We start from the raw sequence: 18109 nt of genomic DNA on the forward strand, positions 1-18109 counted from the left end.
ATGCTGATAAAACAGTAATAGCTCACCTGGATGCATGTTTTATCCATAATCACATCAATTTTCAACATAGTTGAGGTATTCTGACCATGAATCAACCAAACAAATAATTTAAAGATGCCTCACCAGATCATTTCTCTAAAATTTGGAAGGATACCATGTTATTTTCCCCTGATAGACCCATTCCCTGAATTTCTACATCTAGCTATCTCCCCTATTCTGATATGCAGTGTTTTAAAAATTTACAGTTACTGAAGGAACTTACTAATGGATTTATTCTGTTACATCTCATACTTGAATCCTAATTGCACACAATTTGAATAGTTGATGTACTTTATATAAAAGAATCATACTTTTCTTGAAGCTCATATCAGCTTATCATTTCAAAAAGTATCCACCACTCCAAAACTAACCTGCTTCAAGACCTCTGAATTAGTCTGCTGTTCTGTTAGAGCTGCCAATGTATAGAGATCGTGGACTAGAAAATCTTCAACTGAAAAAGAAAAGCAAACACACAAGTCAAGAATTCATGACTCCCCTCTCTTATCAAAAATTGTGGTTCTTGTTCACATGTTAATCACATTTACATATTACTAAACGTGATCCAGCGAAAGCATTTCAGTTTCCTTTTGTTATTTTCATTTTATTTTTTAAAATGCCTCTTGTACTACAACATAAAACATGATATGTACATCAAATGTTACATCAACTGGCTAGGTGATCGTGACGTCAGCCAAACCCAGCATATGCAAGAAGGGCCAACTTGTCAGCCTTAGCTCCAACATCTAATGAATTGATAACTGTTAGAAACTCACTATTATTGAGCAATTCTTACAAGTATAATGGACAGGAACCATGCATTATCCATTTAAGTATAAATAATAGCAGCAGAAAATACAAATGAAACACTATGAAAACACATACCATCAAAAATTGTTTTTTTCCTTTCAATAATGAAACCAATAGTTAATTTGCAATGACTTTGTGATACAAAAGTGCTTATCTTGAAACAAATCTATGAGGATACCAGACGTGACATAAAAGGAATTCAGCCAGTTCTTTTGTCTGGCACCATTAAAAACAAGATTATTAGTAGATGGAAGAAGTACAATACCCTGCGCTTTATATAGCCTATGCCATGAACATGTTGCTGCACAAACTAGCAGGCCTAGTTTGTAGGCTAAAGCTAGAAGGCACAACAACAATTTGGGACAAAAGCCCATTGTCACCACAGCATATGTTCCCTTCTCTTTTCGGATTTTCACCGACGAGAGGAGTTCCAATAACCCTCACCTTTGATTAATGTCTATACAAGGGTTTGAAGTAAGGCAAGGATGCCTCATTCAATGGAAAGGCTCAATTGAGATGCGAGCTTTGGGAGAAGCTAGAATGGCTTTCCACGAAAAACCTGTAATGTTCCTAAACAGGAATATAAGTTATATACAAAACATGCAAACAATCCAACAATCAGAAAAATGAAATATACATTAAGCACGCATGGAAACACTGGAAATAGAGAACCGCTGAGCCATTTTATTACTTCTTCAGGAGCAAATACAATAGTAAAATAGAATGGTGCACCTGGGCTTGTCTCAATGGACAAGCATGACAAAACCCAGGTGAGAAAATGCTGAACTGAAGCCTACTACAACTGTTGCACCAAACTGAACTGCGCTACCCCATAACATTGTTCTGTCTGTTGACTTCGAAGGGCTGGAATCACTACCTGTACTCTGAAAATTATGAGATTTCAGTTCCTTGTTCCTTGGCCCAAGCCCTGAAAAACCCACGAAGGAATTGGCCAAATCATGACGTCGGAATTTTGGCCCAAATTCCCCTTGGCTCCTCTAGCTGCTGGCTCAGTTGGGACCCCTGTTTGACCCCTTAGATTTGACCAGAAACGTCTATAAAATTAGGAGTGTGATCCTTGCCCAAAACCCAGAAAGAAAAAAGAAAGGAATTTGTCTGGTTTATACTTCGGAAAATTGACCCCCTTGGAGCCTAGCTTCAGCTACAACTGCAAAATTCAACCTGCTGGAATCTACTAGTAAATCTCCCAAAAATGGACCCAAAGTGCTGGGATGACCTCTGCTATCTGTTGATTTGGGATAGCATCGGATGTGCTCTAGCCACAAAAATTGGTGGAGAGGCTAAAGCACATAAGATCTCCAATACCCAGAAATGGTTTGGGCAGAATCTAACCAGTTTGGGAGATATTAAAATAATTAATATTTTTAATGGAGTCCCCTAAGTCTAAACTTAGGGAAATAAAATATTAATGTGAATTAATATAAAACTGAGTTAGAAAAGTCCAAAAGTCATGGATCAAGCCAGATCTAATCTTAGTCATTGATTAGGGACTTAATCTCGATCGTTGAATTGTCAACGAGAAAAGTATAAGAGGAGGCTTAAGGGTCACTTGGAGAATACACCGAGTTGATCAATAATTCGATTTTCTGGGGCGGGGCTTGCTGAGGAAATCGAAAGAGTGATCAGAGTTGCAGCTGAGGGGCAGTGAATGCAGTAGCAAAGAGGCAAAGATAGTACCGGGAGAGGCTAAAGCACATAAGATCTCCAATAACCAAAAATGGTTTGGGCAGAATCTAACCAGTTTGGGAGATATTAAAATAATTAATAATTTTAATGGAGTCCCTAAGTCTAAACTTAGGGAAAATAAAATATTAATGTGAATTAATATAAAACTGAGTTAGAAGGGTCCAAAAGTCATGGATCAAGCCAGATCTAATCTTAGCCGTTGATTAGGGACTTAATCTCGGCCGTTGAATTGTCAATGAAAAAAGTATAAGAAGAGGCTTGACGGTCACTTGGTGAATACACCGAGTTGATCAAGAATTCGATTTTCTGGGGCAGGGCTTGCTGAGGAAATCGAAGGAGTGATCAGAGTTGCAGTTGAGGGGAAGTGAATGCAGTGGCAGAGAGGCAGAGATAGTACCGGGAGCATCAGCACAAAAGTCAAGAGAGGGTTGACACAGAGCGAGCTAGAGGCCACGCAGAAGCATCCAGAGGCCATGCACAAGCAACCAAAGGCCACACAGAGGCAGCCAGGAGCTGCGCAGAGCCTTGGGAGGGCCAGCGTGGGAGACACAAAGGCTCCAGAGGCTGACGCAGAGGCCCAAAAAGCTGACGTTGGGCCAGAGAGGCTGACGCAGACCCTAGATGCTGATACTGGAAGATTTCGTGGGGCAGATTGTGGCTGATATCTGTCTCCGACTAAGAGGTACTACTGCCGAGGGCATTCTCTGTTGGATGAGTCATTTCTGGCACCCAGATTGTATTCTGAAACTGCTTAATAATAAAACCCTCAGATAGCTGCATCGATTTTCCCGCATTGGGTTTTTCCGAGGACATTAGTCCAAAAATAACGGTGTCACTTGTGTGCTTTTTTTTCCTTCAGTTGATGATCTGTATCTGTTGAGCATGTACTTGTATTTATTTTTAGTATTTACATGGTAAATAACTTGTTAATTAACAGAACAAGTAGGAAGAAATAAATCAGAAAATACATGAAGGATTTCTAACAGATAGACTTAGAAATTCCAACATGGTATCAGAGCATGGTTGCAGATCACGGGAGAACTGAGGGCATCAACCAAGTAGATCAGCAACGGCAGAAAGTTGAAACAGCTGTCCCGAGTGACAAAAGTTGTTCCTAGCGGAAAAGCAGCAAGGATCAAGTTTGAGCCGGGAGAAGGATCAACGCAGTGGCAGAAAGAAGCAGACCTGACCTACGCAATGCTTGGTCATCTTTCTTAGTCAGGAAGGATTCACGCCCGTGGCCAGGAGGTGCGGATTTTGCTGGTGCCAAGATTGTGCAGAGTCTAGAGGCTCTAACCTTCAGTTTGTTGGGGCATAAGAAGCTGTGGAGAAGTTGCGGAGTGAAGCTAGTGGGGTATTGTGGTCAGAACAGTACCTAACAGAGCAAGAACAATGAGGGAGTTGTTACCGAGGATTTCTAACCAAGAAATCCGGATCAGTGGTGCAGCTGCACTAACAATCGGAGTGGGGGCATCTCGACATTGGCAGAGGGATTTCCAGGAGGGAAATCGAGGCTCAAAGGGAGTCACACCGAGAACATCCAGGAGGCAAGTAGAGAGACTCGAAAGAGTCGAAAGTGGAGCAGCAAGATGACAGTGAACGGGGTAAGAGATCAAGACAGACTAGACGCAGCCTTGAAAACGATAACGATCCCAGTTGACCCGACTAAGAACGATAAGTACGAGGAGGCAATGGCGAGGGCCAAGAGCATCATCCTTGACGGGGTCAAGGACCATGTAGTACCACATATTGTCGAAAAGGAGCAAATGCAATGTGGGAGGCCCTAACGAAATTGTATCAGCATACTCCCGTGCAGAGGAAGATGCTACTAGAAAATTAGTTGCGGTCATATCAGATGCAGAAAGGAGAACAGATCGAAATCTTCCTCCGTCGACTGAAGGAGATCCGGGATCAGTTGACTTCCATAGGGGCCATGCCGGATCAGGAATTAATGGTGAGGACCGCATTGAACACAGTCTCAGAGGACTGGGAGGTATTTGTCCAGAGCATACTGGGCAGATCGACCCTTCCAGATTGGGAGGAACTGTGGGTGGCTCTTCATCAAGAAGAGATCAGAAGGCTAACCAAGGCAGGAAGCAGCAGCAAGGGGGTCAGAATCAAGAAGGAAGAGGAGGATGTTGCCCTAGCATCTGAGGGAAAGCAAGAGAAACGAAAGAAGAAGGACCTCTCCAAGGTCAAATGCTTCCACTATGGGGAACTGGGTCATTATGCGAGCCAGTGTCTGAGGAAGAAGAGCAAGGGAGAGGCTTCTAAGACCAAGGCTGCGCCAGCAAGGGCGGAGAAAGAAGTGGAGACAGATGATGACTGTGCCATGAGTGCTCATGCACCTCGTGAGAGGAAGTGGGGAGACATCGAGTTGTAGTCAGACGGACTACAAGCGATGAGGGGTAGGATCCTCGAGGTACCCAACCTCTTGGATTATACCTTGCTACGGGAGCCCCGAAGAGGAGTAGCAGAATTGACGGAGATGTCAGAGTTGGGAGATCAGTTACTTACTTCTCAGTAACTGAGTTGTAGTGCAGCAGTTAGCAGTGGCAGTGCTATGGGCAGCACGATGCAACATGATGAGAGGGATTACAGTGCAGATGCAGCAGTGGCAGTGGCAGGGCCATGGGCAGCAGCACAGATGCAGAGGGAGCTGTTGTACAGATGCAGCAGTGGCAATGGCAGGGCCATGGGTAGCAGTACATGATGCAGCAGTGCAAAGGATGTTGGGCAGCAAACCTAGCATCAGCACAAGGACCGATGCCGAATGATCAGGGTGATGCTTAGTGAGGAGTATTACTAGAGCAGAGTCCTCGATAAGAGGGAGTGTTGATTTGGGGTAGCATCGGATGTGCTCTAGCCACGAAAATTGGTGGAGAGGCTAAAGCACATAAGATCTCCAACACCCAGAAATGGTTTGGGCAGAATCTAAACAGTTTGGGAGATATTAAAATAATTAATATTTTTAATGGAGTCCCTAAGTCTAAACTTAGGGAAAATAAAATATTAATGTGAATTAATATAAAATTGAGTTAGAATGGTCCAAAAGTCATGGATCAAGCCAGATCTAATCTTAGCCGTTGATTAGGGACTTAATCTCGGTCGTTGAATTGTCAACGAGAAAAGTATAAGAGGAGGCTTGAGGGTCACTTGGAGAATACACCAAGTTGATCAAGAATTCGATTTTCTAGGGCGGGGCTTGCTAAGGAAATCGAAGGAGTGATCAGAGTTGCAGTTGAGGGGCAGTGAATGCAGTAGCAGAGAGACAGAAATAGTATCGAGAGCATCAGCGCAGAACTAGCCAGAGGCCACGCAGAGGCAACCAGAGGCCACGCAGAGGCAGCCAGGAGCTGTGCAGAGCTTGAGGAGGGCCAGCATCGGAGACACAAAGGCTCCAAAGGCTGACGTAGAGCCCCGAAAGGCTGACGCTGGGCCAGAAAGGTTGACGCTGGGCCAGAGAGTCTGACGCAGGCCCTAGAGGCTGACACTAGAAGATTTCATGGGGCAGATTGGGGTTGATATCTGTCTCCAACTAAGAGGTACTACTGCCGAGGGAATTCTCTGTTGGGTGAGCCATTTTTGGCACCCAAATTGTATTCTGAAACTGCTTAATAATAAAACCCTCAGATAGTTGCATCAGTTTTCCCACATTGGGTTTCTCCAAGGATATTAGTCCAAAAATAACGGTGTCACTTGTGTGCTTGTTTTTTTTCCTTCAGTTGATGATCTGTATGTGTTGAGCATGTACTTGTATTTATTTCCAGTATTTACATGGTAAATAACTTGTTAATTAACAGAACAAGTAGGAAGAAATAAATCAGAAAGTACATTAAGGATTTCTAACAGATAGACTTAGAAATTCCAACACTATCAATCCCCTGAATTCCCAAATGGGCTTCCCTCCTATGGCACCTTCTCCTTAGCTCCACAAAATTGTTGGACTGGCCCTCTATGCTGTCCCCAAGCCTACTAATTTGAACTATTGGGATTTTGGCTCTGTTGGCTCTGAAACTCACAAGAAAGGTTGGTCCTTTGTTGCTCTCCCAATCCTCTACTCTCCCGACAAACGATTGATCATTGATAGCTTCAAACACCCCCGTGCATATTCTCTAGCTAGCCAGAAATACGCACTCCTTGTTGTGGTTGAATGGTAGTGTTGTAACATACTCTCGGAACTCCTAAAATACTTAGCTACATCTCTGGGGCGGGCACGGATGGTCCCCCGAAGTAGAGGTTGAATCTCCCGCTTGAGAGATTAGTTGCTAAACAGTTGGTTGACTCAGTTAAACAACAGAGCGAACAGTCAAGTAATTTTGATTGCAAGGTGTAAGAATGAATCCAAAATGAGAGTTGCTCCCTCTGTATAACTCCTTGGGCCTCCCTAGCCTCATGTGGGCCCCTCCATCCACCTATTCGACTTTCCCTCCAAGCTATTCGAATGGGCCAATTCGAACTCCCATGTGGGTGGCGCCCACATTCCACTAGCAACCAAATAATGTCAAATTGCCTCCTAAGTCCCTAAGTCAAAAATGATGGGTTCTCTTCCTTAGCCAAAATTGTGTAGCAGCACCCTGTTACAAATGTATTTCAGAAGGGACATGACAATCCTTCCCTCCCAAATGTTGCTTGCCCTCAAGCAACCTCAAAGTTGGGTGCTCCAAAATGTGCTCACCTTCCTAGGTGTCATCCTCATCAATCACTTGTCCTCAAGCAATGCCTGGGCAAGCATCCTCTCTAACTGTTGCTCCCCACTGTCACTACAAAATGTGCCAGGGTCCCAGATGTGTCACTGGATCGTGCCTGACCTTTGCACTGTAGTGATATGAAAGAATCCTTCAATACCAAGATCCCAGGCAATCCTGTCCAACATGAAGCTCCCCTCACTCCACTCACTATACTGCTCAGTGAAAGTACCAGAAATCTCCTGCTCCATCAGTGACTTGCTAAAGCCCAATGGAAGATCTGTATGATCTTCCCCTGCAGTAATCGGCGCATCCCTAAAGGTTATTGAGCTGTGAAGAGTTGTGATGCCCCAGTTCTCTGCTAGTACCAAAGTGGTGCCACCATGATGACGATGTGCTACTCTATCTATGTCATACTCCCCATCGTGCGCAGTCAGTGTCCTCCTCTCCTGGAACTCGATGGTGGAATACTAAAAGAGGCGAGACACATCATGCCTGAGCATCTCCATGGCACCAAGGCCTACCCATCCAAATCTAACTCTGAACCTATGCAGCAACAGAGAATGTTTGCCTCCCCATATGATGAAACCCTCTGTGAACCCCCATGTGTCATCCCAAGAGCAAACTATATCACTCTCTGCCACGACTCCGCTCATCATGAGTGATCTATCGATTAGCTGAATCCTTGTATCCCATAGCAAAACCTACTGCGACATAGCCCTGTCAACCGATGGAATCCCTCTAGCCCTCGTCTCTATTCCCTGCATGTGATCACTATAGAGGCTCCATATATCGTGGGCTAATCTGATGCATGCTAATCTGCCCCGTGCCTGGCACTTTGTAGTACTGATGATCATTGAAAGCCATGTGTGCCAAAAGAACTACCCCATGAACGCAACCAAAAGATGGGTATCCGATACTCGTAATCGATTCAAGGTATGTGGATCCCTCCTATCCCTGTTAACCATCTCCCCTTAGTCTGCCACCCGCCCTCTCGATAATGTGCCAATATAAGGTCTGGAGCTCGGACGCATACTGGGAAACTACCTCAGTCGTACCCGCTATCCTCTACTCATGCTTGGTCCCGACATGCCCTGAGAAAATAGTGACACATGTCTCCCTCGGGACTAGCTCCCTAGACGTAGGCTCGATGATGAATGATATGCCACCCCTGCAGATGATCACCACATTCCCCAACCTGTGGTTGTCAACTGACACACCAACCAATGCCACTGCTGAAAAGTCTCCACCCTAGTGCGCTGAGTGTTGAAATTTCTAAGTCTATCCGTTAGAAATTTAATCTGTATTCTTCTGGTTTATTTCTTCTACTTGTTAAATTCGAACAAGCTATTTAAAACATTTAAATACCGAAATAAACACAATACAGTCACAACATCTACAAATCAACAGCTGAAAGATAACAAACACACTAGTGACACCGTTATTTTTGGACAAATGTCCCCGGAAAAACCCAATGCAGGAAAACCGGTGTAGCTATTCTGAGGGTATATTATTATGCAGTATTTCCTTGAGTACAACTAGGTGCCAAACTGGCTCACTCAACAGAAAAAAATAACCGGCAGCAATACCTCTCTATTCGGAAACAGGTATTCAGAAAACATGTCCCACAAAACCCTCTCCAGCAACTTTGAAGCTCTGTGTTGGCCCTTCTGGCCTTTGCGTCAGCCCTCTGAGGTACTGCACAACCTCTGGGACCCTCTGCGTCACTCTAGCTGCCCTATGCGTGGATGATGTTGTCTCTCTAGCCTCTGCGTTGTCTCTGTTGGGCTCTTTGTGGCCTGCTCTAGCTGCTACTTCTCGCTCTCTGCCTTTGCACTGGTCTCTCGGCACTGTCTCTACCTCTCTGTCCAGTACTCACTGCCCCTCGCTACTGATCACTTATTCGACTTTGCTTAGCAACCCCGCTCTAGCAAATCAAATGATTGATCACTCTAGTGTATCTTCCAACTGACCCTCAAGCCTCCTCTTATACTTTTCTTGTTGGTCCTTCAACGGCCGAGATTAAATCTCTAATCAATGACTAAGATTAGATTTGGCTTGATCCATGACTTTTGGGACCTTCTAACCCAGTTTTATATTAATACCCATTAATATTTTATTTTTCCTAAGTTTAGACTTAGGAACTCCAAACAAAATATTAATTATTTTAATATCTCCCAAACCAGTTAGAATCTGCCCAAACCATTTCTTGGTCTTGGAGATTTCATGTGCTTTAGCCTCTCCACCAATTTTCATGGCTAGAGCACATCCGATGCTACCCCAAATCAACATTCCCTCTTAGCGAGGACTGTGCTCTAGCAATACTCCATACTGAGCATCACTCTGACTATACGACACCAGTACCTGTGTTGATGCTAAGTCTCCCCACCCAACATCCTCTACACTGTTGAATCCTGTACTGTTGCCCATGGCCTTGCCACAGCCACTGCTACATCTGTATGGAAGCTCCCTTTGCATCTGTGTTGCTGCTGGTCCATCCTCCCAGCACTGCATCCTCCTCTCATCATGCTGCATCGTGCTACTGCTAACCGCTACTACACTGCAACTCAATTACTGAGAAGTAAGTAACTGATCCACCCAACTTTTGACATCCCTGTCAAGCTAGAAACACTCCTGATGCTAAAGCTTTCTCTTCCGCTAACAAGTGCTCCCTCTACTGACCTCTGCGCTACTGCAACAACTCCCTGCATCTCACACCGTTGCAAACATCTCCGTGCCATCCTGCATCGTTGCAACACTCTTCATGCCTCTCGCATTGTTGCAGCTTGCTAGCCTCGCGCTGCCCGGGGACTCCTGCACTGTAGCACTCTCTACCGCTTCATCCGCATCCGTCTCTACTGACATCCGCCAGTCCTACTACTCTCTCTTAGGGGCTCGCGTAGCCAAGTATAATCCAAGAGGTTGGGTACCTCAAAGATCCTGCCCCTCATCGCCTGTAGTCCGTCTGAATACAACTCGATGTCTCCCCACCTCTTCTCTAGAGGTACATGAGCACTCATGGCACAATCGCCATCCTCCTCGACCTCCTTCTATGCCTTTGTTAGCGATGCCTTATAGTCAGACGCCTCTCCCTTACTCTTCTTCCTCGGACACTGGTTCGCATAATGACCCAGTTCCCCACAGTGGAAGCACTTGACCTTGGAGAGGTCCTTCTTCTTCCTCTTCTCATGCTTTCCCGCACATGCCAGAGCTGTATCCTCTTCCTCTTCCTTCTTGATCCTGACCACTTTACTGCACCTTCCCGCCTTGCTCAACGGCCTGATTTCCTCTTGGCAAAGAGTCGCCCACAATTCTTCCCAATCTGGAAGATCCGCCCTTCCCAGTATGCTCTGGAAAAATGTCTCCCACTCCTCGGAGACTGCGTTAAGTGCGGTCCTCACCAACATCTCCTCATCCGGTGTGGCCCCTATGGAAGTCAGCTAGTCCCAGATCTCCTTCAACAGACGGAGGAAGTGATCTATCTGCTCCCCCTTCGGCATTTGGTATGAGTATCCAAAATCCATTTTGGATCAAGAGAAGACCACATAATCGAGTGGTGTGAAAAGGAACTCACAAAAAGATTTGAAATGAAAGATCTTGGCCTTATGCATTACTTCCTATGGTTAGAAGTCTAGCAGAACAAAGATGGTATCTTTCTAGCTCAAGGAAAATATATTGTGGACATCCTAAAGAGGTTTGGAATGCTTGAATGTAAGTCAATGGCCACACCAATGATCACCAACCTCAAGAAACTACATGACTCAGACACAGGATCATATTTAGTGGACCCCACTATGTACAAGCAGCTAATCGGCTCCTTGTTGTATCTAGCTCATACTCGGCCTGATATATGTTATTCAGTGAGTGCGCTAAGTCAGTTTATGGCCAAGCCTAGACAGAGACATTGGGTTGCTGCGAAGCATATTCTGAGGTATCTGAAAGGGACCATTACCTATGGTCTAAGTTACTCTTCCAACGGTGGTATTTCTTTGCATGGTTATGCAGACTCAGACTGGGTTGGAAGTCCAGTAGACAGGAAGAGCACAACAGGTTACTGTTTCAATCTTGGATTAGCCATGATTTCCTAGTCCATTAGAAAACAGGGGTCTATTGCCCATAATACAACAGAGGTTGAATATATTGCAGCAAGTGATGCATGCAGGGAAGCGGTGTGGCTCGGGAAGTTGATTTCTGGGTTGTACAAAACTCGGTTGGAGACTACAATCCTCTTTTGTGACAATCAAAGCTGCATAAAACTGGCTGAGAATCCAGTGTTCCATGAAAGAACGAAGCACATAGACTTGAAGTATCATTATGTAAGATACATGGTCCAAAGGAAAACAGTCAAGCTACAATACATAGCAACACAAGAGCAAGTTGCAGATATCCTGACCAAGCCCTTACCAGTAAAACAGTTTGCACACCTAAGAGGCAAGCTTGGAGTTGCAGAGAATGCCTCCCTCACTGAGAGGGAGTGTTGAAAATAGCAGCATCGAAAGTCATTCTCCAATGGGAGGCCTTAAATGGCCACCCTGAGGCTAGCTAGGGAAGATTTGGAGAATCAATAAATCCTGTGAGCCACTGCAAAAGTCAAGGCGAAGGTAGAATCCTTGTGAGCTTTGACAAGAGTCAAGATGAAGGAGCTGCTAGTGGATGCCTGGTGAGCCATGTGCAAAATCCAAGGCAATGTCTTGTGAGCTCTTTGAGCAACAGTCAAGACTCAGTCTAGCAAGAGTCAGGACGAATGAAGAAGTCTTGTGAGCTAGTACTGGTATGATGGACTCCTTGGCTTGTTGTGATGTGACTACCTAGGACTTGGCCCCTCCTAGGCTTACTCCAACAAGTGTCCAAGTTGTAGTACTAAATGATCACATGGAAAAGACCTTATTGTTATCTTGAACATAAGTACTTAAATGCAATTGCAGGTGAATGGACCATGTTGGTTGAGAGAGTGATAAAATTTTACAAAAAAAAATTTGGCGAAGATCACATGAGACATCATTTGTCGACGCGTTTCGAACCAACCAGTGTGGTTCATCGTCAGGACAAGTTGAAGAAACAGATCCAGCTTAGCAGTTTAAATAGACAGAGCAAAGCCCCCAACGGTTAAAAAGACTAACAGCTACTTTTGACTAGGTACCTTAAAAATGCTACCCGGGGGGACCAGTCCTTTAAATAAATTAATATTGTGATAAAAATATTAAAAATAATTAAAAATATATAATAGTTATGTTCAATTATTACCTAAAAATAATTCATGTTAAAAGTTAGTTAAAGACAAATAACTAAAAATCATATCTAAGGGGAAAAAATTACCCTAGAGGGGGACAGTCCCTCAAATAATAATAATAAATAATTAAAAATTATTTTTAAAATAAATAAACAATTATGTTCAATTAGTAAAAATAATTTATAAAAATAGTTAGTTAGAGATAAATAATTAAAAAATTATATCTAAGGGAAAAAATATTTCTCATAGAGGGACCAATCCCTTAGAATAAATAAAATAATTATGTGAAAACTTTTTTATTAATAAAACTTATATGATAATAGTTAGTAATGATAATAGTAAATAAACATAAATAATCAAAATTATATTGAAATAAATTATATTAAAATTAAAATATAATTAAAACTAAATTATATTAAAATTATATTAAAATTAAAATATAATTAAAATTATATTTAAAATCAAATTATATTAAAATTATATTATTAAATTATATTAAAATTATGTTATAATAATTAAAATTATATTACCCTAGGGGGACCAACCCCCTAAAATAACATGATTTAATGATAATATTTAATTCAAAAATTAAAATTTTTAAGTTAAATTAGTAATTAAAAATACTTCGTGATAATATTTAGTTACAAATAAATTAATAAAAATAAGAAGGAATTAAAAACCGGACCATTAAAATGAGTAAAATAAAATATATAAAAGAATAAATAAATAAATAAATAATTAAAAATAATTAAATAAATACATAAATAAATAAATAAAAATAATAATAATAATAATAATAAAATAAAAAAATAATTCAGAACAATAATAAATAAATACGTAATAAAAAAAAAAACGAGGACTAGGTCGAGAGTGCTGGGACCCAACACCAACTAATTTTCCAGCCATCATCTCTATTGAGATTACTCGGCCTCTTTTCAATCTCAAGCGCCTCCCTAAATTTCCGATGATGGAAGTGCAAAACCTTTGCAATAACACTAGCTTCCTCAATACAAACAGAAGCCTAAACTCTACTAGAGTGATAAAATGTCAATATAAAATGTTTATGCCTGGAGTCTTTTTGAGTCATGTAAAAGTGTTTGTCATGTAAACTCCTAGTCCTGGTGACTAGTTAAGATGTTATAATGTCATGTTATGATGTAAAGGCTAAAAGCCTAAGTTTGCCTATAAGTTTATAAAGGCATTATTATATTAAAGATGTCAATGTAAAATTAGAAGTTGGTGGGGGGGGGGGGGGGTGTGCACACTTGTGTCTAGACTCTAGAGAGAACAACTTAAGTTGTTAACCCCTCTTCCATGGAGTCTTCTAGAAGGATCATGAATCTTATCCAATGTCAGTCCAAGATTAAATCTAGGCACTCCATTCTAGCCAAGAGAAATGATAGAAGGACCAAGAGAAAGTGATTCGCTACACAAGTTATTTTCTGCATTTTTTCATCTACTCTCCAAGATGTACCTATCCTTCTTGAGCACCCAAGGTTTCAAGTTCTCAGTTGTTAGATATAAGCATTCAAAGTTCAGCAGTCATTTCGCCCAGATCTGGTCTATTTTTCTGCAGTGCGCCCAAGTAATCTTCAGATCTACTTCATACAAGCTCAGATCTAGTCCGGGTTGCTTCAGATCTGACATCTTTGGCTCAAGGCAAGTTGATCTAAGTCATTTGCACCTGCATGCAAGAAGTTTCAAGTCAGTTAAGGCTTCATTTGTCTCCAAATGTCCTCTCTCCCAGTGAACTGTATTGTAGAGCCCTCAAGAAGGGTTTTGTACCTGCAAATTTGTTCAAGAGCAATAAAGTAAGGTCTTTGCTGGGGTTTTCTCCCTTATTGGGTTTCCCCAAGGTAAATCTTGTGTATTGATGTGTTTGAGTATTTTAACAGTTTATTTCAATTACTTATGCATGTTGATATTCAGATCTAAAGAATTTAAAGTACTCACATTCATATCCAACAGTTAGATCTAGCAGATCTAAGTGAACAACAAGCAAATCTAGCAAATCTGAGTGCAGATCTAAGTGAACAGCAAGCAGATCTAGCAAATCTGAGTGCAGATCTAAGTGAACAGCAAGCAGATCTAGCAAATTTGAGTGTCTAGAAGGCTGAAAACCTCAGTTTTGAGGTGTCCTTATAAGTTTTTGATCATTTACAATAAGTTGATTTGAAGAACAAAATTTCATGTGTACTTGAAAAGTTAGTTTCTGTTGTTTATATTTTCAGCTATATATGTGACTGCTACAAGTTCAGAATTTTAATTTTGTTATTGAAGTAATTCAAGATCTGGGTTATTTAATAAAGAAACATAGGACAACAATCACCTTGAGTTAGAAAAATTTTAACAAATCTGAATAATGTAATGATTTCATGGGGTGAATTTAATGAAATGCAATTATCAAAGCAAAGAACAATGCAACCCTAAGAAAAATTAACATGGTATCGGAGCTAGGCTGAAGAAAAGTCATTGAAGATCACCCCTATGAGGACACCTTTGATGGAAGCAAGAGAAGATGGACGAGACTTAAAAGAACACCAGGGTTTGAAGAAAACCCTAGGCAATTTGGTTATTTGGGTTAACGAATATTATGAGGTTAGGGTTTGGGAGAAACCTTGGTTTATGGCAAGGTTTTGAGATATGCAAGTTAGAAACACTAGCATGACTAATGTGAAGATCTTCAAGCCCCTGTGTCAGATTTGATGAAGCCCTAGATGAGATAGTCTCTATTAGGCCTGGTTTCTTATAAAAGTTGGTTGAAATGTTGAAGTCAACATTGTCATATGGAGTTGATCTCCTCTCGTTAAAAGATAAGTACCTTTTAAATTTATATTACCTCTTTGTGATTCCATTCTTGTTTGAGTTTATTGCTTTGATTATTACTTATACATCTTGCATGTATATGTGAGTATTTGATACTTCTAATCTCTTGATGAGATGTGACAAGTGGATCCTTCTTAAGGATCATCTGAGATGCAAGAAAGGATGGCTAGTACAAGAAGAGAAGAGCTATAGTTGCGCATGACAAGGAAGGTGACAAAGTGCTCCATCAGCCCATGTCAAGGTACACAAGTATCTGAATACTACAAGGTATATATGATGTAATGTTTCAACTGCAATATTAGATGGCAAGATAAACCCTAAGGTATGATGAGAATGTCTCCTTCACAAATGGCTCATGCATGCATATGAAAGTGATTTGGATTCACGATACTTATGATGAAATGGTGCACTTGGTATTGAACAAGTATCTTACTTCCTAGACATGATGAATTTCTTGATTCTATGAAGCTACTTAAAAATATTGATTTTTGATACGTTGATACACTTGATGTTTGGCTAACATCTACTATTTTGGATATCTTGATCCCATGTAGAAGGCTATTTCATTGATTCTTATATATGGTAGATTGATACTATTGATAATGCTTGTGATACGCATGACAAACTTGATGATAGAAGTGTAACAATAAGATTGATATTCAGAAACTTCTTGTTCACCTTGGTTAGCTTGATAATTATGACATGTGGTAAAATTAGATGCCCTGACTTGATGGTTAATGATAAAGAAGTGATGAAGTGATCATAATCCTTGAAGTATGATAATACACTTGTCAGTTGCCCTAATCATATGACTCTAACCCTCGATGAAAGTTTGATGTGATGATGAAGTAGCTGATGCTGACATGCTATGACCATGATGGATATATGTTTTAGAACATGATATAGCTTGACTTTATGATCTAACAATTTTGCTGATGCATGACAGTATTATAGACAAGTTGATGACTTGAATAATAATGGTTGAAGGGAATTCTCATTAAAAGGGAGAAACTCTCCATAAAATCCCTACACCTATTATCATTTACATTATATGTATAGAAGATTCTTTATTGTTGAAGTATGATTTATGGACGTGAATATACAAATATCTGGTATTGTCGGTCTGCAGCTAGTTTTGGTCTAAGAAGAGAGAGTTTTCCTTTTACTCTAAGCCCCAACTGCACGGAAGCAAGTTTGAGGGTGCAGTTGTAGCCTCTCAACCGCACGAAAGAAAGCCTATGGGTGAGGTTATGCCTATAGGTCACAAAGTTGAAGCTTTATGCATAAAATCAGGAATGCACCAAAAATATGACAGTCCCACAGATATGGTGCAGACATCAGAATGTCCTATGAGCATGGAAGTTTGAATGTTTGACTTAATGTAGAAAATGTGAATGTGTTGACTAAACTTGTGTTTGCAGGTGACCGAAATATTCATATCAATGTCATTATGATTTAACCATTGAAGCTAGTATTTGATAACAATTGCAAGGGTTTGACAAGATTTGGCTAATTAATATAGATGAGCAATGACATGATACTTGATAGTTCGTAAATATGCTCTAGAACATTGATATGATGCTTCATATGTTGAGTTATGGACTGATTAAACTTATTGTGATAACAAGTTAAGGTTTTGACTTGATATCTGATGAGTTGTCTTGATGACAATGCTATATGAGCATAGTAACTTTCAGTGACTAATATTGATATCCAATAATGGTTTTGTATTCGCCTACTTGTCCTTAGCACCATAATTGAAGTATAAACAATTGTGATTCGGTATGAAGTAATCTCACAATAAATGGATGGAACCTACATGACTTATTCTTCATGTATGCATTTGCATCTAGTGACAGAAATGATTTATATTATGAGCATGAGGATGACTTGATGAAGTTTGGTTTTATATTGCTTGGTAAATGACAATTTGTTGGCATGACAATAGATGAAGTCACAATTTGATGTAAGCTCTACTTGTCACCTGGCCCAAAGAATTTGTTACAGTAATATGGATGATTTTGTCATGTCCCTTCTTAAACACATTAGCAACAGGGTGCTGCTACACAATTTTGCACATTTTTTACTAAGGGAGATGGCCCCACACTTTCGACTTAGGGACTTAGGGGCCAAATCGACTTTATTTAGCTACCAGTGGAATGTGGGGGCCACCCACATAGGAGTTCAAATTAGCCATTCGATATGCTTGGAGGGAAAATCGAACTGGTGGATGGAGGGGCCCACATGAGGCTAAGGGGGCCCAAATAGATATAAAGAGAGATCAGCTCTCATTTTGTTTTCATCTTGAACATTTGCAAACAAACACTCTTTTGTACACTCTGCTGCTTAGCAAGTCTACAGTTGTTTAGCTACGAATCTCTCACGGGGGAGATTCAACCGCTTCTTCGAGGGACCATCTGTGCCCGCCTTAGGGAGGTTGTCCCACAGGAGTTTCGGGGAGTCTGATACAGTCACACACACCTCAGTCATCAGCGCAAAGAGGAAACTGTGTATTCCTGGGCAGCCAGAAAACACGGAGGAGGAGTTGGAAATTGTTAAAATTGGCAACTAGGGCCAAACTCCATGGGGATCACCTTATTCTAGATTCCTCTCGTCGAGAGGTGTAGGATTGATCTAAAGATCATCCGATTCCAATAAGTATTTATGGAGATATGAATTTATTTTGATTATGGACAAATTGTCAAAGTTGGCCAGCAACTTATGTAGGCTCAGAAGCCCAATAGACACATCTATTCATCATCAAGGTTTGCATATAAATACAGGATGTCTCCTCCTCATTTGGACACACACT

At 41.2% G+C, this 18109-nt stretch overlaps 1 protein-coding gene across 2 annotated transcripts in view; it reads right to left on the reverse strand.

The window, feature by feature from the left end:
- The window catches only part of RAD51D (DNA repair RAD51-like protein), a 186202-nt gene that overhangs the window by 134282 nt on the left and 33811 nt on the right, over positions 1-18109 (reverse strand). For both annotated transcript variants that reach the window (XM_089385333.1, XM_089385334.1), the window contains exon 2: positions 411-490. In XM_089385333.1, the coding sequence (XP_089241459.1) occupies positions 411-490 (80 nt within the window). The remainder of the gene's footprint in view (positions 1-410; positions 491-18109) is intronic.

Source organism: Pinus tabuliformis, chromosome Q (assembly GCF_031772625.1).
Source record: "Pinus tabuliformis cultivar Carrire ecotype Pingquan chromosome Q, CPIR1, whole genome shotgun sequence".
Lineage (NCBI taxonomy): Eukaryota > Viridiplantae > Streptophyta > Pinopsida > Pinales > Pinaceae > Pinus > Pinus tabuliformis.